The 24,216-nt window shown below is 44.1% G+C and overlaps 1 protein-coding gene and 2 long non-coding RNA genes across 15 annotated transcripts in view; 1 reads left to right on the top strand and 2 right to left on the bottom strand.

Annotated features, from left to right (window-relative positions):
* LOC144319235 (uncharacterized) overlaps positions 1-24,216 on the bottom strand; it is an 824,173-nt gene that overhangs the window by 587,913 nt on the left and 212,044 nt on the right. The window lies entirely within an intron of this gene.
* The window catches only part of LOC144319225 (uncharacterized), a 105,748-nt gene that overhangs the window by 38,062 nt on the left and 43,470 nt on the right, over positions 1-24,216 (bottom strand). For 4 of the 6 annotated variants that reach the window (XR_013385116.1, XR_013385115.1, XR_013385119.1 and 1 more), the window contains exon 4: positions 17,987-18,049. This is a non-coding gene — a long non-coding RNA (uncharacterized LOC144319225). Of the gene's footprint in view, positions 1-1,755; positions 3,436-4,779; positions 4,978-17,986; positions 18,050-24,216 lie in introns of all 6 variants that reach the window. The other 2 variants (XR_013385118.1, XR_013385120.1) reach the window with 2 other exon arrangements.
* Positions 1,776-23,618, top strand: LOC144319224 (uncharacterized). 6 transcript variants are annotated; one of them, XR_013385112.1, is made up of 8 exons: positions 1,780-2,186; positions 2,592-2,704; positions 3,190-3,248; positions 4,824-4,994; positions 16,893-16,972; positions 22,108-22,261; positions 22,355-22,511; positions 22,660-23,618. XR_013385112.1 is itself a non-coding variant. In XM_077907078.1 (5 exons), exons 1-4 carry the CDS (start codon positions 2,106-2,108, stop codon positions 22,370-22,372), a joined length of 333 nt encoding a protein of 110 aa, XP_077763204.1. In that variant the 5' UTR covers positions 1,780-2,105; the 3' UTR covers positions 22,373-22,511; positions 22,660-23,618. The 6 variants fall into 6 exon arrangements, 2 of the variants coding, with proteins under 2 accessions (XP_077763204.1, XP_077763206.1); XR_013385111.1 differs by having other exon boundaries at positions 1,776-2,704; XR_013385113.1 differs by lacking the exon at positions 22,108-22,261 and having other exon boundaries at positions 1,777-2,704.

Genomic DNA, 24,216 nt, shown 5'->3' with positions numbered 1-24,216 from the left:
AAGTAAATCTTTAAGAAAACCAAAGATGCCAAAAGGATATAAACAGACATGTCCCCAAGAGGAAATGCTACTGTTTAACAAACATGGAAGAATTTTTCAATATCGCTACTAATCAAAGCCATGCAAATAAAAACAATAACATTTCATGCCTTTCAAATTAGCTGGTCTTTTAAAATGATAATAGGCATATTAACACAAGTGCAGCAAAATGAGTCCTTTCTAACATTGCAGATCAGAGTGTAAATTGGCACAGGCTTTTTAAGAGAGTAATTTGTAAATGCGTACTGAATGCCTTAAAATGGTCCCTCTGCTTTGATCCAGTAATTACACATTGGAGTGTGCAGTTTAATGAAGTAGCCTCAAACACCGATGGTGGGCCGGGGCGTAGGAGGGGGGGAGTTTATACAACAGGATGATCATCACCACTGCATAAGTAATAGTGAGATAAAAAATTTTTAATGTAAATGTTTGGTTAAATAATCCATGCCATAATCCTAGCATGGAACATTACGGAGCCATAAAATGCAGTGTTCACAAAGACTGTATAATGTGGAAAATGCTTATGATACAATAGTCACCGGGAAAAAAAAAAAGCAGGATAAAAATTGCATACAGAGAATGGATACAATTATGTAAAAAAAGAAAACCCTCTGCACACACACACACACACACACACACAAAAGCCCCAAAGAAAAGACATTAAAATGTAAATAGTGGCTGTGCATGGATGATAAAATTATGGATGATTTTTTATTTTCTTTTCTGCTTTTCAGGAATTTCTTACTTTTTGCAATAATATGAGAAAAACGCATCTATAATCATTTGATATTTCTATTCCCTTTGACATCTGGGGTCACTATGAAAGGTCAAACATTCGTTTTAGATGAAAGGCCCTTTGTGTGTGTGGGGGGGGAGGTTAAAAATCTAGTTCCCAAAAAAGGTAATGTCCAATAAGACATCTAAAATAAAACCAGGGTCTTAGTTCAAGCTGCTGTAACAAAGTCCCGTAGACTGGGTGGCTTATACACCAGTGAGATTGATTTCTTGCAATTATGGAAGCTGGAGGTCTGGGATTTTTAGGCCATATGGATTAGTCCAGCAACGTTCCAGAAGGGCTAATGATTGTAGATCGCTGCATTTTGGAAAGCGTCCCACTAAACTAGACATTAGTGTATTTGGATGTTGATAGGTTTACTGTAAAGCTCCTTGCTCCAAAACAGAAGTTTCTTTGGGAAGATGGGCTCTGTCTTAGGCTTCACTGAAGGCCCATTGCATCATACATCTTGGGGGATCCTGATGAATAGTTAATCAGACGGACTCACCTAATCTCTCCTACCGCCTGCAAGTGACAGCGTGAAATGTAGTGAGTGATATGGCTAAGTGACTGAGGGAAGGTCCCTCCAAGGAGGTGGCCCTTGGGTGGAGTCCCAAATAAACGAGGAGGCGGCCAGGGAATGGTGTGGGAGGAAGAGTTCCGAACACGAGGAACAGCAAATGCACCTGCTTCCTGAGAGACGCACACCAGAGCAGGGTTTTCAAGGAAAGAAGAGAAAGCCAGTGTGACCGAGCAGAATGAATGAACATGGTCAGGTGGGTGGAGACGGGGTCAGAGAGAAGCAGAGTCGGTGACACAGGGCCCTGCTTGCAGTGGGTGGTTGTCATGAGGCTCTGAGCAGGGTAGAGGTTGGGGAGCTTTTCCTTTTTGCTTTACAAAGATTAGAGCCAGTTAATTTGAACGTGTTATCAAAACTCTACCTGGTGCTAGCTTGCTGCTGAGATATGCCCTCCAATTAAAGTTCACTGTGTGTGCTGTCGGTGCCACCAATGGCGAAGTGACAGGGTAAAAATGTGCAGTGAGAACTTTCAGCTGCCTTAAGTTCCATGTGGAGGATGGGACGCGCTGAAAAACCTCTGCCTTGAAACCCATAGCCTCTGTTACTGGCAGATCTGTGTTCCCTCCAGATCCATGTGTTGAAGCCCAAATCCCCAATGTGATGATATATATTTGGAACTGGAACCTTTAAAGAGGTAGTTAGGATCAAATGGGGTCATACGGGTGAGGCCCTAGTCGGATATGACTGGTGTTCTTCTAAGAAGAGGAAGAGATGCCAGGGTTGCGTGTGCAAAGAGAGAGGGCCATACGAGGGCGCAGCGAGAAGATGGCCATCTGGAAGCCAAGGTGTTTGGTACGTTCTCAAAATTCTTGCTTTCCCAATGCCTTGGCTTCCCCACATCCAGGCTGTACCTACTCACCTGGATGACCAGGTGTGCCGGTGTGATCAGGCTTGTGCCTGCCACGAGTTCCCTTCTGGCCTTCCTTTGACTGTGACCCAGTGACATTCAAATGCACCGATGAACCCTTTTCATGCCTCTTGCTGGTGTACTCTACCCTGACCCCCAGTAAAGGCATGGCCAGCAGGTCCTTTGTCTCAGCTCCTTACCCCATGAGGGAGCTTGCTTCCTGGATGCTCTTCCCATGTGTGGGTCCCCTGTGTGGTGTGGTGTGCCTCCCTCCTCCAGGATCTATGAGTGTAATCCATCTTTTCATCTCCTCTGCCTCTCTGCTGGCCTATCTGCGGTTGTGCTCTAAGTGGCCTTAGGGACCCCCCAAGAGGGACTTACTCCTCTACTTCTCCAGGACAGAAGCCTCAGGAGAAACCAACCCCACCAGGACCTTGATCTTGGACCTCCAGACTCTGCAACTGTGAGAAATAGTGTTCTGTTGGTTAAGCTACCTCATCTGTGCCATTTGGTTATAGCAACTCTAGCAAATACCATCTGCAATCACACACTTGACCCCACAAAACCCAACTGTCAGCATATCTTGCTCCTCCTGGCTTGTCTGAGACCCAAGGGGTTCCCAGAGCATGGGCCTTGCAGTGCTAACACCTGGGAAGTTCTAGACAAAGTGGGATGAGCTGATCACCTTGCACCACTGCAACCACTCACATCCAGGCCTTGAGAGAGGACAGGAAAGAGAAAAGTAGTGGATGACTTTAGAGACTCATTTTCTATTGCCTGTCACCAGGCCCCATGGGAGTCAGCACAGCAAATCACCTGCACTGGGAAGATGCAGCAATTTAAAAGCTTTAGTTAAGGGATCCTAATACAGTCTTTACCCTGTGCCAGGTGCTGTGCTAAGTGCTTCACAAGCAGAGGGGTCCTTATACAGCCTTTACCCCCTGCCAGGTGCTGTGCCAAGAGCTTCACATAGCTTGACTTATGTAATCCTCTCACAACCTTATGAGGTAGGTATTATTACTATCCATAGGTTACAGAGGCGGGAACAGATGGTCTCAGAGGACTGTCCCCAAGTCACACAGCTAGGAAGTAGCCATAGAGTCAGGATTTGCTCCAGCGTGTGCTCTTAACCACTGTGGCTGACACAACATTGGCTTCGGGTTCAAAGAGTCTCAGGCATCCCTCTTTGCCACTCTGGGGTCACAAATGAGCCAGGGTAAGACGTCAGCAAATCTAAGCACCTAATGCAACCTACAACCTACTTGAGAAGCTTCCCTGGCTTATTTTTCACGGACACCTGGAGCAACGTGACATTGGATGGCTTGACATTGGATGGCTAGGAGACTCCCAACAATACCCCAGGGTTACTAAAGGCTTAGAGAAGCTAACTATGCAAAGCACTTAGTAGGGTACTTGGTCCACAGTAGCATTTCAAGAAACGTTCGCTCAAGTGGACCGTAGTGGTAACGGCCACTTCCCTCAGCCCTGCTCCAATCCCTTCTATTGTCGGTTTCTGCATTAGCTCTCAGGGTTTCCGACTTTCCAAGCAGAGACTCGAGAGCTAAGTGATCTTCCAACTCAACTTCAATGGACTAGATTCAAAAGACAAGGTCAGAGCGCCCTCGGGCCCAGGACCAGCTTGGAGCGGCTTGGAAAGCGGCTGCCCCGTGGCCAGAAGGAAGAGCTCTGAGCCTGCCCCTGCCCGGGGGGGCCCCCCAGCACTCCCCTCGCCGGGCTCCCATTTCACAGATAACACCTTAGCGGCCACCAGCTTATTTACGGCCACGTTGGGCAGCTGGTCCTCTCCAGCATAAGTGAATTTCAAAATACTTTAAATTCAGGATAAAGCAGTGAAATGGGAAAATCTTTACACTCCAATAAGACATCATTACTGGCAAGCATATTGCACTTTCAGTATCAGGCTGAAAACCACCAGTGCATGAAAGGGAATGAGGGCATCGGCGCGGGCATCGGCCAGCTGGGCAGATAGGGCCCAGCCGGGGAGGAAGGCGCTCGGAGGGGCTCCTGACGGCAGATCCTCGCCCCCACTGCTTTGCGGACCATCGGAGCTTTCCAAAGGTCCCAGGGTTTTGAGCCCACGTTCCCGACATGGGGTGTGATGGCGAGAAAGGCTGTGTTTGCCTCTGCACAGTGACTCCAGGATGAGGTTTGCGGACCCCGTAGAGGAGGGTAAAGGGGCAGGTTAGGCAGGCATCATTAGCATTTAGATTGCACAACTAAGAAAACTGATGAGTGGAAAGTACTGGTTGCTGTGACACAGGAGGGGGGCGGATGGAGAGCGGACACCGGAAGTCCCTGAAATTGATTAATTGCTTCTACATGGAGGTCTCAAGTCCAGGCGATGGAAGGCAGAGAGCCAGAGAGTGGGAAGGAGGGATGTAGGAGAGGCCAACAGGGAAGGGGAAAGGGGCGAGAGCAGAAGGAAAGACAGGAAGGAAGAGCGAGGGCTGGGGTGGTGGAGAAAACAGGAAGCAAACAAGTTGAGGAGGAAGGCGAAAGGAGAGGAGGTTTACTTACCGAGGGTGCAAAGCACTTAGACATTTTCTGCTTAATTCTTCCAGGGAAGGACCTACTATTGCTGGTGCTTATGAAGGGATGGGACTCAGAGAAGTTCAAGGTCTCTATGGTCGTTTGGCTGACTCACATCCCAAAGCTCCTTCCAAGATGCTCCTGGCTCTTCCCCAGTTTTCCCTGAGCCGCGTGGTTCCAGGGGCCCTGTTGGTTCAAGGCAGGTAAACCTAATGGGAATGCCGAGCACTATGACTTTTCTGCTCCACATCAGATACTGTGCTAGACCCTTTAAAACGGTGTCTTGTTCCATCCTTATAACAGTATACCCATTTTACAGATGAAGACACAGAGGCCCAGAGACACCTGACTTAAGCCACACAGCCCCTCTGCCGAGGAGCCAGGATTCTTACTCAGACTCTTAATTTAGAAGCATTAGCATCGGTTCTGGCTGTGACTCAGCTATTAACTTAAGGAGTGACCGAGGGCCGTTAACCTCTGTGAGCCTGTGGTAGGCTGAATGATGGTCTCTGTGAAGACCCCCATGCCTTAATCCCTGTTACCTTCCAAGGCAAAACGGAGCTTGCAGATGTGATTCAGTTTAGGGTCTTGGGATGGAGAGATTTTCCTGGACTATCTGGGTGAACCTAGTAGAATCACAAAGGTCTTTACAAGGAAAGAGGGAGACAGGAGGGTCAGGGCAGCATCAAAGGGAGATGTGAAGATGCTGTGCTCTGGCTTTGAAGATGGAAGGGAGCTGGAGCCAGGAATGCAGGTGGCCTTCACATGCTGGAAATGGTGAGGACGTGGATTCTCTTCTAGAACCTCCAGGAGGAATGCAGCCCTGCTGATACTTTGATTTTAGCCCAGTGAGGTTCATTTTGGATTCTGACCTCTGGAACTGCAAATCAATGGGTGTTGTTTTAAGCCACTTAATTTATGGTAATTTGTTACTAATAGTGAGCCTCAGTTTCCTTATATGTCAACTGGAAGTGATCATCTTGGATCTGTCTATTCTATGTGGCTTTGATGAGGATGAACTGTCATATGTTATGTTTTTATGTTGGCCCTGAATCCCAGCCCTCCTGGGACACCCCACATGGATTATGGTGCCCAAACTCGTTTTGCCCTGCCTGAGGAGATTTTCATCCAGACTCTCCACATCTCAGCGTATATTTTTTTCAGAGCTCCCCTCTGCTTGCTCCAAAAATAGGCAGCTAGTCTTCTGGGCTCAATGAAAAATGAAATCAAGCTCAGAAGGGAATAGAACCCAAAGATGGTGAAAAACTGAATCTTAACAACATTATTTGAGGTCCTGGATCCAGCTACCCCTGAAGCTGGTGTACTGTTGAGCTTTTCAGTTAGGCAAGTCAAGAAAGTCTCATTTTTGCTCAGGCTCCTTTAGGTTGAGCTATTGTCACATATAGCCTAAAGCATTTAGGGCATCCTACTATGAATCAGGCTCTGTGCCACAGATCTTTGTTGCAACAATCCTATACAGTAGTATTACTCCCTTTAATAGCTGTGAAAACTGAGGCACAAATTAGTTAAGCAATCTGCCCAAAGTGCAACAGCTTGTAAGTGTGTCACAGTGGGATGCAAAGCCGGATTTGAGTCCAAGGTCTTTGCTCTTCCTCCAATACCAAGTTTTCACTTTCCCTTAACTTGAACACAACTTGGGCAGCCGTAAAGTCAAATCGAAATCACTATTTCTCTCAGGTCTTTACTCTTGCACTAAATATAATAGATCACAGTTGTTGTTAAGTCCTATGATGGATCCTCTTAAAATCTCTGCTGAGAATCTTATTAAGTTTTCTGTTCAGAATGAAATGCTTGGTAGTAAAAAGATACAAGCTCTTTGTGAAACGGTTTGTATCAGAAAACATGTTGTAAAGGCTGTTGGCTGCCGGCTGGTTGCCAAAGGAGCCATTTTACTCAAATTCAAATAACGTCTAGAACACCGGGCTGGCAGTTTCTGTTAAGGAGTTTGTTTGTTTGTTTGTTTGTTGGTTGGTTGGTTTGTTTGTTTGTTGCTACATGAGGGAGATGGAAAGTTGCAACCAGAATAAGGGGAACTTTCGATATATAACCAAGGGCTTCTTTCTCCTGACTTCCCACCTCCTCTTCTCAAGTACTTTCTGTTTGTCGATCAACTGGGTTTTTTGCTGTTCTGTTGACCTGAGCTTTGGGAAGTGAGAAGGGGTCTTTTTGTTCTGTTAATCTGACCCAGATACTGTAAACCCGAGTGCCAGCAAGAATAAGTAGGCAGTGAGGCTTGTCTTCCTTTCTCAAAGACCCTCAATCATTTTTTTAAACCTCTAAACACGAGTGATTACTGTTTGCGTCCACTTTAACACATGGGCTCTTCTCTTCACCTTTCATTTTCCCAATTTTAAGGAGACCTGGGTATAACCATAAATGGCACCAAGCTTTGAGTCTGGGAGACAATGCTGTGAATGGTGGGGTGGGACAGACCAGACAGCATGTGTGCCTGGGTGGCCAGTGATGCAGGCCAGCTCTTGGTAGATTTTCTGGAAATCAGGCAAAGGTGAGCCAGAACCTTGGAAGCCACTCATTTCTTAACGTTGCCTAGAATTATTATAAAAAATTGTATTAGCCAAACAAAAACAAACCCGGCGACTGAATATAGCCCGTTGGTCTTTTTTGGGGGGCATTTGGCATAGAGAAGGGAACAGGAATGAGGGGTGCTTGATGCGGTTTCATTAGCAAAGGCACAGAGCTACTCCCAAGAGGAAAGGGATCTGAGTTTTGAAGAAAAGAGAGAAGAAGGGTAAATGAGCTATGGGGAGTTTAGGGAAGAGATTGTAGATACCACCCCTACTCATGATGTGTGAATTCTTGGCAGACAGGTGGAGAGAGGGGATTATATGAGCTTCCCTTTATAGCCAGCAATGGAATTCTCTTTGCTGCTCCTAAAGAAGAATTTGGTGTCTATTTTTTTTTAAAGATTTTATTTATTTATTTGAGAGAGAAAGAGTGTGAGCACAATTTAGGGGAGATGAACAGAGGGAGAGGAAAAAGCAGACTCCCTGCTGAGCAGGGAATCCTATGTGAGGTTTAATCCCAGAACCTCGAGATCTTGACCTGAGCTGAAAGCAGATGCTTAACCAGCTGAGCCACCCAGGAGCCCCAGGAATTCAGTGTCTACTTACATTGCTTTTTATTAAAAAAAAAAATTGACAATAAGGCTGCAGTTGGTTTAAGCTACACCACACAGGGGATGGCTGGCCTTGGACCTATTCGCCTCTCTGTGCCTCAGTTTTTTCATCTACAAAATGGGGATTCTGAGAGCACTACCTCACAGAAGTGTGATGGAGACAAATGCTGGAAAAGCACTTGGCAGTGCCTGCCCCATACTCAGTTCTCCATAGATGATAGCTATTATTATTTCTTGCCTCATTTATCACGGTAAGTTGCCTAAAATCTCAGAAGTTCACTTAGATTTCAAAGGAACTTAAAAAACATCTAGGATTATTGAATGGCCAAGTGTACATGAAGGCTTTAGCACAGCACCAAGCACCGTGTAGACACTCAACAAACAGCTCCAACATGCCTCAATCTCTTCTTCCTCCTATGTCCCTTCTTCTCTCCTCTTCTTTTTCCTTCTTCCAGGGAAGCTCTCTCCTGGAGGCTACTTGCAAATAGATTCAGAAAGGCAGGCCCAGAGCAGACAGTGCAGCTGAGAGACCATGATGGGGGGTTTCATTTCAAGGTGATGTTGGGAGAGGGGCATGAAGGGTGATTGTGTAACTAGAATATTTGCAATGATTGTGAGTGGAGGGGAGAATGGATTAGAAGCTGGGCAGACAGTTAAAGAAGCTGTACAGGGATCCCTGGGTGGCGCAGTGGTTTGGCGCCTGCCTTTGGCCCAGGGCGCAATCCTGTAGACCCGGGATCGAATCCCACATCGGGCTCCCGGTGCATGGAGCCTGCTTCTCCCTCTGCCTGTGTCTCTGCCTCTCTCTCTCTCTCTGTGACTATCATAAATAAATAAATTAATTAATTAAAAAAAATAAAAAAAAGCTGTACAGGTGAGGGTAGGTGAGGGCTGAACAAGGTGGTTGAGGCAGGAGGGGATCCAAACGGAAAGATCGGGAGGTGGGATCAACAAGATCAGGCAACAAAACGAGGATGGGGTTCAATCCTGATGATGATGATGATGATGGAGAGAGTGTATGTCCCCAACAGCAGTTAGCCAGGCAGAGGGACGGGTTGCATGACTGAGATTCTGAATCCCAACTGGGGCAGATTTGAGGCTCATTCAAGCCTAAACGTCAAAACGCTACAGGAGCAAGGATGGAGAATCTGTGAGGATCGACTCTGTTTGCGCAGTGCCTAGGGCAAGACCTCGCATAGCATAGGTGGTCCATAAATGTCTTCTGAGTGATGAATGAATGAATGCTGGTCCAAAATTCAGGAAAGAAGTTGAGCCCAGGAATGAGTGCTTTGGAGTCTTTTAATATAGATCCATTAGCTGAAAACGTGCAGTTTAGTGGGGGAGCCCAGGCAGAGAATGAATAGGCGGAGCTCAAAAGAGGACCAAGGAGGCATCCCCATAGGGAAAGACATTGAAAGGCACTGGTAGGTCTTTAGAAGGCCTGGTGAGAGAGCAAAGAGGAGTCAGAGAGGTGAACATACAATAGATCATATCAAAAAGTGGGTCTTCTATTCTGAGGCTTAGAACCATTACATCAGCCTTCAGAGAAACTACAGCTTGGAATCCTAGAAGGATGAAGGACTGCTGGCACCTGAACAAGAAAAGAATTGCAGAAAAAGCAGCCTAGCGAAAACCTCCCCAGCTTGTTACATCCTGCTTGAGGCAGAAGAGATTCCAGCAGCTTCCAGGAGACTGTCAAGAGGAGGAATTGCCTGCCCCAAGCCAGCGCAACAACCACATCCCAACAGAGCCAAGACACCGAGCCAGGGTGCCATTGAGTGGGGACGTGCAGCAGCAAGAGAAGCCAATCTGCCAATGGGTATTGATTCCCTACTGGCACAGCTCATCCCTCCAAGCAGTTCCAAAGATTTGTCCATTCCCCTTGGGTCTGAGCTGCTTGCAACAAAATATTATCCCACTCAGCAACTCTGACTCTTGCTAGTCTCATGTGGTCTTTGACGAATGATTTTGCTCATAATTAAGTCATCTCCTTGCTGTCTTCCCAGCATAGCCCTTGAGTTATTGCCATTGAGATACAAGGGACATTGTCCTGGTGCATGGGGGGTGGGGGGGGAGGGGAATGTCCTGACGTGGCAGGGCTTGAAACTGACTTTCTAAGGACAATCGTGTCATTTCTTTGTCATCGTTATGGGTACTTGCATTGTTCTTCAGATAGGTGGAAATATCTTCACTGGTTCTGTTGGACGAGGGGGAGACAGATCTAAAAATACTCAATTCCAGAGACTTTCTTGACCTTCATGCCTTACCAGGGCCCAGTGTAAAGACTTAATAAGTGTTCGGTTAAGTAAATTCAGGCAGAGGACAGTGGCTTAGAAACAGCTCTTACAATGGACAAAATACAAAGATTTCATACTCCAAGGGCAAAAAACACTCTTCCAGGTATGCTTTGTCTTCTGGGTCTAAGTCACTATTCCTTTCCAGCCAAACACTCAAAGACATTGTTGGCATTCTTCCTAACTTCTTCATTTAGCCTCTCACCAAGTTGCTTGATTTTACTTCACAAATCCCTTTCAGATCTACCCTCAGCCCCCACCCCCCAACTCATATCCCCATTGTGACTGCATTCTTTTAGGGTAAATCCCCTTGAGCTAGAAAGCATTACAATAATCATCTCTCTCCTCCTTCCGGCCAGGAGGAATTTGTTCTAGTAACTGTATTCTATACGTTTGCTAGTTGTATGCCAAATAAAATTTGATCATTATTCTCTAACATTAAAAAAAAAACCTCCTAGGAATCAGGCTGTTTTTTTTTTTGTTTTGTTTTGTTTTTTTTTTTTTGTTTTTTTTGAGAATAAGGTTTAAATTCCTTGCAGAATTTTCCAGTGGCACCTCCTGCTTCCTATCCTGTTTCAGCCTTTGTCCCAGCCACTCAGAGTCACTCATTGCTCTTCAAACGCACCAGATTCTAAGATGCTCTTGTACATTGGCGTCCTTTTCTCCAGAATTCCTTTCCCCTTTTCACTTGCAGATCAATTTGTCTTCTGTAATCCCCCTGAGTCCTTCATGGGTCTCAAACTTCATCTCACTCACCCTGCCCTGCTCTACCTATATTCTCAGTGTAGAGGCAAGAGACCCGTTACCCTTGGTCCTTTGGGAGCTGCAAGGGAGGACATAATCCTCCTAGATAGATTTTTATCTGCACTATTTATTTCCTGAAATGCTCCCAGAGTGGAAAGGACAAATGGTATCATGTCCATTTGATATGTGGGAGAATGGAAGGGGACAATGTTGGGTGGAGGGTGTCATAGCAAGGCGAGATGGGGAAAGCAACATGTAATTGCTATCTGGCTCTGTATCCTCTTTGCCCGCTTGCTAAGCAACGCCACAAGACACCACATAGTACCCGAGAGCTGTTCTCACCCAGAATTCCAAGAAAAGAAGCTCGGGTCTCAGCAGGAGCCCAGGGCAACCTGCTCAGTTCTGCCAGCCAGGGAGGCATGGTGATTCCTTCTAGAAAACTATTGTGGGATGTAGGCATTTTCCTAGAAGGAATGAAGCAGACTCCAGGAGAAATGAAGTTCAGAATTAAGTGCACACAACCACAGAACTCAATTTGTGTTTTGAAAAAAAAAGTAACATGTATGAACATGGTAAAATAAGCAAACAAATACAGAAGGATTCACAATGAAAAGTCTATCTTTCCCTCAACCCTTGTCTCCAAGGCTCTCTGTAAAAATTGTTCTCTACCACCTAAAAATATTCCACCTTATATAAAAATAAGTCAGTGTCTGCATGCTTTTTAAATGAATGGAAACACAGTAGAAACACTAATCAACACCTTGCTATTTTTGCTTAAAATATACTTTAGAGATCATTCCATATAAGCCACAGACACCTCAGGCCTTCCAAAAGCTGCACGATATTCAGTTGTGTAAATGTGCCACAATTAGGTCAGCTTCCTTACTGGTGAGAGGCCCATTGATTATTCCCAGTCTCTAGTTATTAAAAGTGTTGCCATAAACAGGTCACGCATATGTCATGGTGCACATATGTCAACATCTGTGACATAAATTCAAAAAAGAAGAGAACATATGTCAAAAGATATGAAAGTTCAAATTTCTTTTTTTTTAAGCTTTGTTTATTTATTTGAGAGAAAGAGAGAAGAGGGAATGGCAGAGGGAGAAGGAGAGAGAGAATTTCAAGCAGACTCCCCACTGACCATGGAGCCTGATGCAGGGCTCAATCCCATGACCCTGAGATCATGACCTGAGCTGAAATCAAGAGTTAGACATTTAACCAACTGAGTCACCGAGGTGCCCTGAAAGTACAAATTAAAAAAAAAAAAAATGAAGGCCCTTCTGTGGTTGGTCCATCCCTGGACTTGTAGGCCACCCCACAGGGCTCTATCAGGTTGCAGTGGGGAGCAGCTGACTCCAAACACAGGGCCTGGTACGATGTGACCCAAGGCAGAAGAACTTGGGATGCTTTGGTGTTTTCAAACCTGTTGCCCATGTATAAACCCTCAGCATGGCATTCAAGACCTTCTATGCTCTGGTGCATCATATAATGATGTGATTTGGGCCTTATCTATAGGCCAAACTCCTGCTTAAAAATATGAAATGCCAAGATGAACTCAAAGGATGACCAACTTCCCCCAGGGCATATAGAGACATGACCCCATGCTACATCCTCTTCCCAGCCTGGTCCAAGCCACTAACCATAAGAGTCAATAGCCATATCCAAAAGGCAGAGAAATGACTTTTAGCAATTTAAGACCTATGCCACACCCAACTAGAAAAAATCTGTAGATGTGAAGTTACAATCTCATTTACCAACCTAGCCTCCCCAGTCCTCACATGCACACACTGGGTTATGACCAAAGCTGATTGGGGGACTGATTGCAGAGCTCAGACTCTGTCTCAACGGGCCACCACTGCTCTAATTCAGCTCCACTTCCACTTCCTTGCAGGAAAGCAGACCTCATATTGCAAGACTTTATGTGGTTTCAAGACAAACTGGAAATCCAGATTGGTATGGAAAGCCCTCTCAATTTCATAGAATTTGAAAATAATACTTCAAAAAATAAATCCTATGCAGGCTGAAAAAAATGCATATAGTCAGATGAGGTCCACAGGCCCTCAGATCTCTCTGTTTTGGGTATAGACAGGCTGCCAACATACAGTTCCCCTTCTTCTCCAGACAAATTCACCCCAGTGCTCAGCATCCACACTTCCAATCCAAGTAAAAGAATATACAAAGGTCTCCAGCTTTTGGCCAAAACAGAGGCTGGAAAGCAAACCCACTTTTGTTGAAAAGAATGTTCCAAAAGCTTCTCTGAGCCTGTGCTCCAGTGGCTGGAACAAGGCTAACACATTAAGCATTCTAAGGACAACTCACAAGACAACTCATAATTAAGAGCTAAATTGTATATGACCAGCTGGCAAAATGAGTGGATTGGGCCATAATAGCAATTATCAGTCAGATCAACTTAAGAAAGCTACATTTTTTCATTATCAACTCTAAAGCTGCTTTGTTATCAGAGCCTTCTTGACCATTTCCCACTTCCCAGGTGGTGTTCTTCCCTTGATCCTTTGAAATGAGTCATGTGTTCCTTCCTAAAGTACCTCGGAGGAAGAGCAGAAAATCTGGGGGCTCCTCACACCCATCCTTGCCATTCCCCTTTTGAGTGGGATGTGCAAATTTGCTTCTCCTTGGAACAGCCTCTTGTACATATGGCATGTTCTTGGAGGAGATGTGCCTGCATCTCAGGGAACTCACTTGGGGCAGGGCTGGCACCAGAATATGGCCTTCCTCATCAGAACCAGAATAGCGGGGATGCAGGACTTCAGGTTACCAATCACCAGCAGCACAAATCTGGCTACCATTGTGTACATAGGAAAACAAAGATGGATTTAGATGCTTTCTGACTGATTCCTTGTCACTATGTTGAAATGTGAAAGACCGAGAGAGATTTGAAGTTTTCTGTGTTTGTTATATAAACCTTGGTGGAAAATCAAAAACATTTGTCTACATTCCCTTCTCTACTGGGGGCCCAGCACCATTCAGTTCTCTCTTGATAATACCACCCTGATTTCCTTTTGGAAAATTACCTCTTCCCTGCTGGCTTTGGGTTTAGGGACTATATTTTCCAGATGCTTTATCTTACCCTAGTCTGAGACTGAAAACATTCTTTCATTGGTTCATTTCACAAATATTCACTAACATCTACTTTGTTTCAAACACTAGCCTTGGTGCTGAAAACATTGATAATTAATAGTCAGTGTCTTCTCACTTCTGACCTCGTGGAGTTTACAGGCTAGGGTATAATCCAACTTCCCTTGACCTAAGCTAGGCTAATTGTAAAGCTTCCTCTCTGGAATTCGGATTGTATACAGAATGACACAAAAGCTAAAAATGATCAGACTCATCTATTCCAGCTTGGCACCCTTGTGAGATGCGGGGTGGAGGGTGTCTCTGATTCTCAAACTCCCAAAATTGCTCGTATTCTATCCACAGGAAATCCTGAGTGCTTACCTAGATCTGTGTCATACTTTCCAGCCTTCCTGTCGATGCCATAAGAACTCAGGATACATCTATTAAACCCCTCTTTTGTTTTTGTTTACTGGTGTCAGTTTTTATTGCTTGTAAGCACAGAACCTCCCCTGATGTTGGAGCTGCTTCTTAGCCTGTCTATCTGGTCACTAAGTTGGCTTGGGTATCTTATCTTACCAAAACCTGGGGGATTTTTTTAAATCAGAAAAACAACAAAACAAGTTGTTGGAGATAACTGAAATCATGCTATAGAAAACATTCGTGTGATTTGACCCTCTCCTTTCTCTCTGTCTCTATCTTCTCTCTAGACTTCCCTCCCATCTCAGAATCAGTAACATCTATAGTACAATTTTAATGATAACGATCACGCCTTCTCACTAGAATACAGATGCAGTTCTAAGGCAGTAGAGAGACTAGGGACTTGTATGCATGGGTTCTTGCCTACCTTGATTTCTTCCGTGCTTTAACTAAACCACTTCTCCATCTCTCAGTGACTGGCATGTTCACTATTTGGAACATGCTTGCACGTGCTATTTCATAATTGTTTGGTATCACACAGCTTGTCTTTCAGACTCTGTCCATTGGAGCTTCGAGTGAGTCTTGAAGGGAATAGGAGTTTGGGATGTGCCACAAATGCAGCCCATCTCTTTCTGAGCTGAATCCCTCCATGGCAGCAGAAAACATAAATTGTTTTGGTTATTTTCAGAGTCCAGGCTGATAATGCACACAAGTACAGATGGAAAAACAGAAGGCAATCTAAGGTGGTGCAGAGGGTATGCTCTGCCTCTGGAACCAGGCACCACTCAACTGTTGCCATGTAGAAATGTGGCCCAGTATATCCAGATCGTCCCACTTTTGAAGAGAAGTTTTGAAATGTGGATTTGTTGGGGATCCCTGGGTGGCTCAGTGGTTTAGCATTTGCCTTTGGCCCAGGGCATGATCCTGGGGTCCTGGGATCGAGTCCCACATTGGGCTCCCTGCATGGAGCCTGCTTCTCCCTCTGCCTGTGTCTCTGCTTCTCTCTCTCTCATGAATAAACAAAATCTTTAAAAAAAAATGTGGATTTGTGGATGAAATCTACTGGTGTTCAGGTGTTGTCAATTAACCAAAAAGGAATTAATGCCCGAAGACCAAACAAAACACGTCTGTGGGCAGATTTTAGCCTGTGCACTGCCAGCTTTCAGCTCTGGATCTTCCTTTACCTATTCTGCAATGCACCTTATGCTTTATCAGCTTGCTGTGCTTCTGGATACTTTTAGCTTTATAATTTGATACTTCCTTATTCCCTTGCCTTGTTTGGGATGGATAACTTTCTCCTAGATCAACTGCTCTAGGTGTCGCTCCAGGAATTACCCTCGGCTGTAACCATCCGGGTGCCCTTGGCTTCATTTCAGGCCTTGGGAGAGTTGGGCAGGCCTTCCAGCCTCCAGCCTCTGCTTGAATGTTCTCTCTGTGACAGGGAACTTGGTACTGCCCATCAGCTGATTCCATAATGTGAAGGCATATGAAGGAATAGAAAGGATACAGATTTGGGAGTGAAACAAACACAAGTTCATTCCAGCTTGGTTTCTCCGCATGTACAATCCACAGTTTCATCTGTTAAACAAATACTTGTTTGGAGAATTAAATGTGATAACACTAGACATCACATGGTACCTTTCACATAGGAAGTAAGAGGGCCATAGTCATGGTTTCCCTTCTTTTTATGATTTGTTGTTCATTTGTCCTGGAAATGCATGTGTCAAATTTCATGTTCACATTATGGTTCAAAATTAAGACCCCATGTAGTCGTTTTTCCAGACTCATTAGAAGTAAGTGGGGTGGGATGTTGAATCAGAAGAGGTCTTTCCCAGCACAGCATGTGAGGTTTATTGTCCACCCTGTGCCTCTGGATGCATGCCTGACTCTCTCAGGAGAAGGCTGTGCATCAAGAAATGAGTAAAAGGAAAACAAAGAGCTGTTTTGGCTTTGGAGAACCCTGGGACACAGGGCAGGACAGCTTGGAAGCTCATGAACAAAATGATACTGGACTGTGGTGGTGAAAGACAGACAACACAGCTTGCACCTCACCACCAGCACCTCTCGCAGACAGACCCCTCTCGGGATGACAGGGAGACCGGCTCTGCAATGCTTTACACATGAGAACTGCAATAATCGCTATTATTCGGTGTGATGGTGTGTGGCTTATAGCGTCTGTGACTTGACAATCAAGTAATGAGCTATTGATGAGGGAAATGAACCCGATGACAGCTGAGGCTGGAGACTATTAACATAGAAGCCTTTCCTGCTGAATGTTATCACCCGGGACTCTGGTAATAGCTAATAATTATAGCCACATTTATTGAGATGTTACTCTGTGCTGAGTGCTTTATACGGATTATTACATGCAAGTCTCACAACTCTATGAAAAGTTTATTACTATTCTGTTACAGATAAGGAATCTGGACGGACAACAACAAATACCACCAAGTGCTGGGAAATGGGAGCTCCAGGCACATTCATCACTAGAAAGGTTGGTAAGAGACACAGTAGCAAAGTGGCAAAACACTCATGGTCCCCTGAGCTCTGATTGTCCTCAGAGGAGGGATGCTCAGACTGGGCAGAAATGGGCAGTGACTGGTGATTCCCTAGAGATGGATGCTGCTCCTGCACTCGTCCACGGTACTAGGAAAAAGCAGGGTCGGTGCCTTCTAGACATTTTTTAAAAGTATTTATTTATTTATTTATTTATTTATTTATTTATTTATTTGAGAGAGAGCACAAGCAGCGGGAGCGGCAGGCAGAGGGAGAAGGAGAAGCGGACTCCTCATGGAACAGGGTCCCAGGACCCTGAGATCATGACTTGGGCCAAAGGAAAATGCTTAACCGATTGAGCCACACAAGGGCCTTGCCTTCCAGAGATTAATGCCCATGTAAATCACCTGGAGATCTTGTTAAAGATGCAGATTCTGATTCAGTAGGTCTGGGGTGAGGCCCATGATTCTGCATTCCTTTTTTTTTATGCAGTATTTTTTATTATTGTCATCACCATGATGAAGTGTTTAGACTGAGGAGCAGAAATTTTTTTTAAAGGTTTTATTTATTTATTCATGAGAGACAGAGAGAGAGAGAGAGAGAGGGGTAGAGACACAGGCAGAGGGAGAAGCAGGCTACATGCAGGGAGCCCGACGTGGGACTTGATCCTGGGTCTCCAGGATGAGGCCCTGGACTGAAGGCAGCGCTAAACCGCTGAGCCACCCGGGCTGCCCCAGGGTGCAAAAATGTTAAGCAATTTTTCCAAAGTACACAGTTGATATACAGTGGACCTGGGACATAAATCTCAGCAGGTCTTTTTTTTTTTTGTATGTATATATTTTTATTGGAGTTCGACATGCCAACATATAGCATAACACCCAGTGCTCATCCCATCAAGTGCCCCCCAGCATGTCTTAAAATCCTCCGGGGGATACTAGTGGGCAACTTCATGAAGGGGGAGGATCTAGGCAACTAGGTAACAATGGAGCTTTTGGTTAGTTAGAGAACCTACCTTGTTGAGAAGAGAGTAGCTCAGCTGTGGTTACAGCTTGTACTTCCCACTGAGCTGACAAATCTGCTGAGCAAACCAAGAAAAAAAAATCGCAAATTGAACATAAGCAAAATCCGGAAACTAATAAAATAAAAATTTTAACATTAATTTCCTAACATGGTAATATGTGTAATATTGTAGTAAATCAGCACCCAGTGAGTGAATGGCATATAAATTACTATAGCCAAGTTTCTTTTCATTTTAGCAATATCCCTCTACCTTAGCATGAGCTAACTGCAAAACTTATTTTTGGACAGCTCACTCTGATGTTATTTTGCCTCCCCTTGATTCAATAGCATCCTTTATCTGTTAGGTTCACCTCACTTATTTTTGCATTAGCCTGTGACAATTGAAGTCATGTGTGGTTGCTTTCATGAAGACAAATCAAAATCTTGATTTAATAATAACATCAGAAGCTAAAGTCTTTCATGAAAATAACTTTCAACTGAAAAAAGAAAAAAGAATCTTGTTTTTCTTCCTGCCAAAATAATCCAAATGAATACAAGAACCAAAAGACGTGAAATTATGTCATTTTGTTTGTTAATTTTTGAAACTAATTTTTTTAAACGTCTTTTTTTTTTCTTCCCTCAAAACGGTGTATTTTGACTTCTTACTTCCTAATGTGAGAATATAGGTACTGATTTCAGTTCTGTTTTTGTTTCTTCTTTTTCTTTAAAGATTTTGTTTATTTGTTTGAGATAGAGAAAGAGTGAGAGCACAAGTCGGGGGCAGAGGGAGAGGGAGAGGGAGAAGCAGGTTCCCCGCTGAGCAAGGAGCCCAATGTGGGGCTCTATCCCAGGACCCTGGGATCATGACCTGAGCTGAAGGCAGTCGCTTAACCGACTGACCCACCCAGGCGCCCTCTGTTCCTGTTTCTAACTCTCAAGTTCTTCTGAATTGCTACGTTTACAGGTCAAATCCATAATGCCTACATGTTGTTCCCTGATGGTAATTAATCCTCTAAGCTTTATCCATAGGTTGATTCTGAGAATTGAAAATCAATAGTGATTTCATTATTATGACTGTTTAAATGTGGTTCACTACACACCCATAGCTATGATTAAATGGTCTTTCTTGTATGACTTTTTGCCTGGAGTTCAATTTTGGGGGGGAACCAATTACTTTAGCTGGGTTTTTAATTTTGTTCTATCACTTCTACAGCTTTCAAATTCTGCTAAGTTGTCCAGTTTCCCTGGAAAGTCCCTTCTGGGCTTTACACGTCTGGTGATGTCTTTATTCTATCATCCTATTTATTGATACTTGAGTTATATATTGAATTCTACAATGATATGATTTTCCCTCAGAAAGTCAAGCATTCCTAATAGCTAGAGTTGCTGATGGATCACTTGATGCTGTCTTTGTTTTTACTTTGGATTTTTTTTCTCAATTTTGTTTTTAGGGCTTCCTTTTTATCCTTAATATTCTGACATTTGGTGGTCGTGTGCTGTAGATATGGGCGTGTGGTTTGTTGTTGTTGTTGTTGTTGTTTTAATTCATTGTGCTGGGCACTAGGTGTATGTTTTCAGTATGAATGTGAAGTCCTTCTGTTCTGCAAACATTGCCTCATTACTTCTTTGATACTTTCCCCTGTCATTTGTCTTTTGGTTAGATGTTAAACGCTCCTGCATTGACCCTCGGGTTTTCTTTCTCATATTTTCCACTTCTTTATTTTCCTGTTCTACTTCTCAGAGATTTCCCAGATCTGATTTTCCAAGTTTTCTGTCAAATTATTTTCTATGTGGACAAACAGATCTTTACTATAAGGAGGTATTTCTTGGTATGTGTTTATTCCATTTTCGCTGGAAAATGCTTGTTGCATGTTGCAACATTTCCCCAAATCTCTCCCAGAATGTACAGTAGAATTTTAGTTCCCTCCTGTCCTTTGCATGATGCCTGTTTCCTCCAGAATCATGTTTTGTGTCTGTTCCCTTCGATGATTTTCTTTCAGGTTGGAGGGCCTCACACTTGAAGACCTCTGAATGTTCCATTAAACCTGGTGAGGGCCCCGCAGCATGGACGGACCTTGCTCATTTTGTCAATTTATTCAAAGTGACACCAGTTTGGGGAAACAAGTGAAGCATTCCCTGGTGAACCCCCTAAATGATAAAATGTAAAGGACATTCTTCTGGTGACTTCCAGTTTCTCTGAAAGGGAATACTCTTTTTTTTTTTTTTTTTTTTTGGAAGTCTTGGCATAGAAGCCTGGCTTCCACGAATTATGTCCTGCAGGGTGAAGGGGTTTGTTTCAAAAACAGACTTTTGATTAATCACCTTGTTTTGTGCTTCACATCGTAACCCAACCCTCTTTTGCACATTTCATAGTGCTAAGGCTGTTACATACATGAAAGGCATACTGGCTTCCTCTTCATTGGAATCTTTTTCCTGTACATACTCTGGGCTGTGGCTTCCTGGATTCTGCTTCACCACTTTCTTTTTTTTTTTTTTTTTTTTAAGGTTTTCTTTCTTTCTTTCCTTTTCTTTTTAAGAGAGAGAGAGAGCAGGGGCAGAGGGAGAGGGAGAAGTAGACTCTCCACTGAGCAGGGAGCCTCACAATGTAGGGCTCCATCCCAGGACTCTGAGATCATGACCTGAGCCAAAGGCAGACGCTCAACCAACAGAGCCACCCAGGTGCCCTTGCTTCACCACTTTCTAATCATCTGTATCTTACCCATCTTCCAGGGATTTGGTGAACTCTTCCTACTGATGGCTTTTTCATCTTTTTTCATTGAGCATTTAGACATTATTTTCATTCCTATACTATCTTTTATTGACATATTGGTAGAGAGAGGGAACAAACTCATATGGCCAAGAAGTCAACTTCAAACAGAAGTCATTAATATCACTTTAACATAAGAAATGCCAATCCACTGACAGACTGATCTGCTTGCCTAGATCTTTAAAGATAAATTCTGCCTGTAATTGGCACTTGTGATTACTTAGTGCCAGTGAAATTACAAATGAAGTGCAAAGACAGTACTTGATCATAAGTATATGTTTCAAATAAGATTTTTTCACCTGTAAGTAATAGGAAACCTTGACTCAATATGTTTAAACAATAAGGAAACTTACTATCTCATTAGGTCTAGGTTAGGCAGGACCCAGAGTCAGTAAAATTGGGACTCTGTTTCCATTACTCTGAGATTTTTTTTTTCTGTATATGGACTCACATTAGCTTCCATCATGATGACAAGGTGGCCTCCTCCATGTACACAGGATGGTTTCTTGCATGTACCCATGCTGGCTTCCTGCACGTGCACAGGATGGCTTCTTGCATGTACCCAGGATGACTTCCTGCATGTACCCAAGATGACTTCGTGCATTTACATAGGATGGCTTCCTCCATGTGCACAAGAAGGCTTCCTCCATGTGCACAGGATGGCTTCCTATATGTACCCGAGATGGCTTCCTGCATGGTCTCTGGAGACAACTAGGGAAACTGGTTTCCCATTTTTTTATCTTGTGAATGAGAGAGGGGGAAAAATCCTTTCCCCTCACCATAAAGTAAAAGGTCATCCCAGCAGTCTTGTCCCTTTAAGTCACTAGGAAATGCTAATTTACTTAAATCTGGGTTTCTGAAACAGTTGCAAGGGAAATAGGATTGTCATGATTTGCATAAAGAAACCAGAATCTGTCTTTAGAACATGGGCTGAGTGAGGGGTGGGAATATCTGAAGAAAAGAAAAGGTGAGGCTTTGAAAAAGACGAATGGGGGAAAGGACACAGGATAGATAATCAACTGTATCTACCACTGATGGTCATGTCAGTGATCTAAGACATCCTTATGTTTTAATTCTTATTTTTTTAAGGATTTTATTTATTTATTTATGAGAAACAGAGAGGCAGAGAGAGAAGCAAGCTCCCCATGGAGCAAGGAGTCCAATGTAGGACTCGACCCCAGGACCCTGGGATCATGACCTGATCCAAAGGCAGATGCTCAACCATTGAGCCACCCACAAACCCCCGTTTTAATTTTTGTTAATGCCAACATGTCAATGTACCATTTAAATATCCCCATAGAAAATTCTCAGGCACCTGACAACATTTATGAAATACCTCACCTCACCATACTACCCCATTTCTCCAGGTGTGGGCTTCCCATCCATGACATCTCTACACTCCCTACAAGGAGGCATGCTCAGTTTTCCGTGTCCTCAGAGGTGAAAGTTGCCTGGAGGGTTTTAATTGCCAGTCCTGAGAAAAGAGTGCCCAGCAAAGGTTTCAAGTCCGCTTTATGGGAGGTAATGCATGGCTGTCCCCATGCCAGTGATGTTTGAAAAGGGATTGCAATGATTACCATTCTCCAACACTGCCATTCCTTCCTCAATTTATAGCCCATGCTTAGCAGCTGATCATGCTGGTGCCTGCCTCCACCTCCCACACTGATACTGTGAGTGCAAGTAATTCATCTTCAAATGTATTACTCAAGTGTCAACAAAGCTAGGTCCGTCCAAGCAATATCAGAGTCCAATTAAAGCAGGAACTTGCAAAGTAAGTGAATGATATTTTACCTAGATGAATTTCTCAGATGATGATGGTCCATGTTTTGTTAGTAAAGTCTGAAAAATTATGTAGCTTGGGAAAACTGAACAAGTTAAGTTCAGGCAACTTTGTTTTTATTAATGTGTTCATTCCACAGATATTCCAGAATGTCTACTACATGGAAGCAGCTGACGGGCCTCACAGGAAGACCCTGTGTTCCCCACCAGCAGAGTGGTGTCTTAAATAAAGTTCCCCAGGAACAGCCTACTGAGATGGAAGTTTGTGAGCAGGAGGCGTATTAGAGGTGCTCTTGGTATTAATACCCATAAGGCAGTGAGTGGAGAAAGATTGACAAGAAGAAGAAGATGAATAGCAATGCAGTTGTGGCAAAGACCTGAGCTCATCCCACAGGGAGGTCTGGATGAAGGATAATCTTCTGTCTTTGTCCTGAGGTAAAGCAAGGAGCTCAGGCCTCCACATCTCTACTTGACCAGCCACGGTGATTTAGCTGGTCCTGAGGAAAGGTCATAACCTTGGGCAAGGCAGGTCCCCTCACTCAAGAAACTTCCTGTAGAGTGACTCAGCTGTGAACAGTCTGCAGACAGTACTCCTGGAAACTAGGGAATGAGTTCTTCAGTTCTGAGGGAAATCCAAGCACCTCATCACTGTGTCCACTACAGGCAGCAGAGTTAAAAATGTCTAGCTTGACTTTGGTCAAGGGAGAATTAGAAAGTACCTGTCTTGTGATGCATGGGTGGTTCAGTTGGTTAAGCATCTGCCTTTGGCTCATGTCATGATCTCAGGGTCCTGTGACTGAGCCCTGGGTTGGGCTCCCTGCTCAGTGAGGAGTCTACTTCTCCCTCTCTCTGTGCCCCTCCCCCTTCTCTTGCTCTCTGTCTCTCAAATAAATAAATAAAATCTTTAAAAAAAAAAAAAGAAGTACCTGTCTTGAAGCCCTACTGCTATTCCAAACATATGATGACAAAAGATAAAATATAGCAAGTAATAAGCAAAAACTGACATTTATATAAGGTATTATAAAACCCCATATTAAGAAGATGTACCTAGTGGTGCCCAGAGGGCTCATTACATTAAGTGTCTAACTCTTGGTTTTGGTTCAGGTGGTGATCTCAGGATCATGAGATCAACCCCCATGTTTGCTCCATGCTGGGCATGGAATTTTCTTGGGATTCTCTCTCTCCTTCTCACTCTCCTCCCCCTAACCCCACTCATGCATGCTCTCTCTCTCTAAAAAAAAAAAAAAAGAAGATACATACTTATACTTGACACATTGCCCTAATATTAACTTTCTTCATGCACACAAGATGGTTCCTAATGGCGATAAGATGGCTCCCTTTAAGAATTAGAGCCACAGAGTCCTTATTTATATCCTATGAGAAGGAGAGGGGAAAATTTACCTTTCTTTTAACCACAAAATCAAGTCTTTACCTCCCACCATGTGCCACATCAATCCAAAGTCAGCCAAGGACAACATATCTGCAGGTCAGGAGCCCAAGGTGGTGAAGGGGCTGCTGGAGCAGAGAAAAGGCAGCCAGGAGTTTGGCTCTGACAAGAAAATGGAGACTAAACATTCCCCATGACGGGAAGGGGATGAGAGCCAAGATGACTGCGTGAGCCTAGGAGCTAGACTGTCTTTTCCCACCTCTGAAAGAAAGCTGAGAAAGCTGAGATTTTACTACAATGGGATAATGAG

Source organism: Canis aureus, chromosome 8 (genome assembly GCF_053574225.1).
Source record: "Canis aureus isolate CA01 chromosome 8, VMU_Caureus_v.1.0, whole genome shotgun sequence".
NCBI lineage: Eukaryota > Metazoa > Chordata > Mammalia > Carnivora > Canidae > Canis > Canis aureus.
The sequence above is the reverse complement of the archived record's forward strand: the minus strand, read 5'-3'. Positions and strand labels throughout refer to the sequence as shown.

Bases quoted from the DNA above. Each gene is read 5' to 3' on its own strand.
- LOC144319224 (XM_077907078.1), top strand. From the start codon at position 2,106: ATGCCAGGGTTGCGTGTGCAAAGAGAGAGGGCCATACGAGGGCGCAGC. The intron at 2,187-16,892 runs GTACGTTCTCAA...ATTCTGTTACAG, and splicing joins TCTGGAAGCCAAGGTGTTTG to ATAAGGAATCTGGACGGACA. The intron at 16,973-22,107 runs GTTGGTAAGAGA...CCATTTCTCCAG, and splicing joins GCACATTCATCACTAGAAAG to GTGTGGGCTTCCCATCCATG.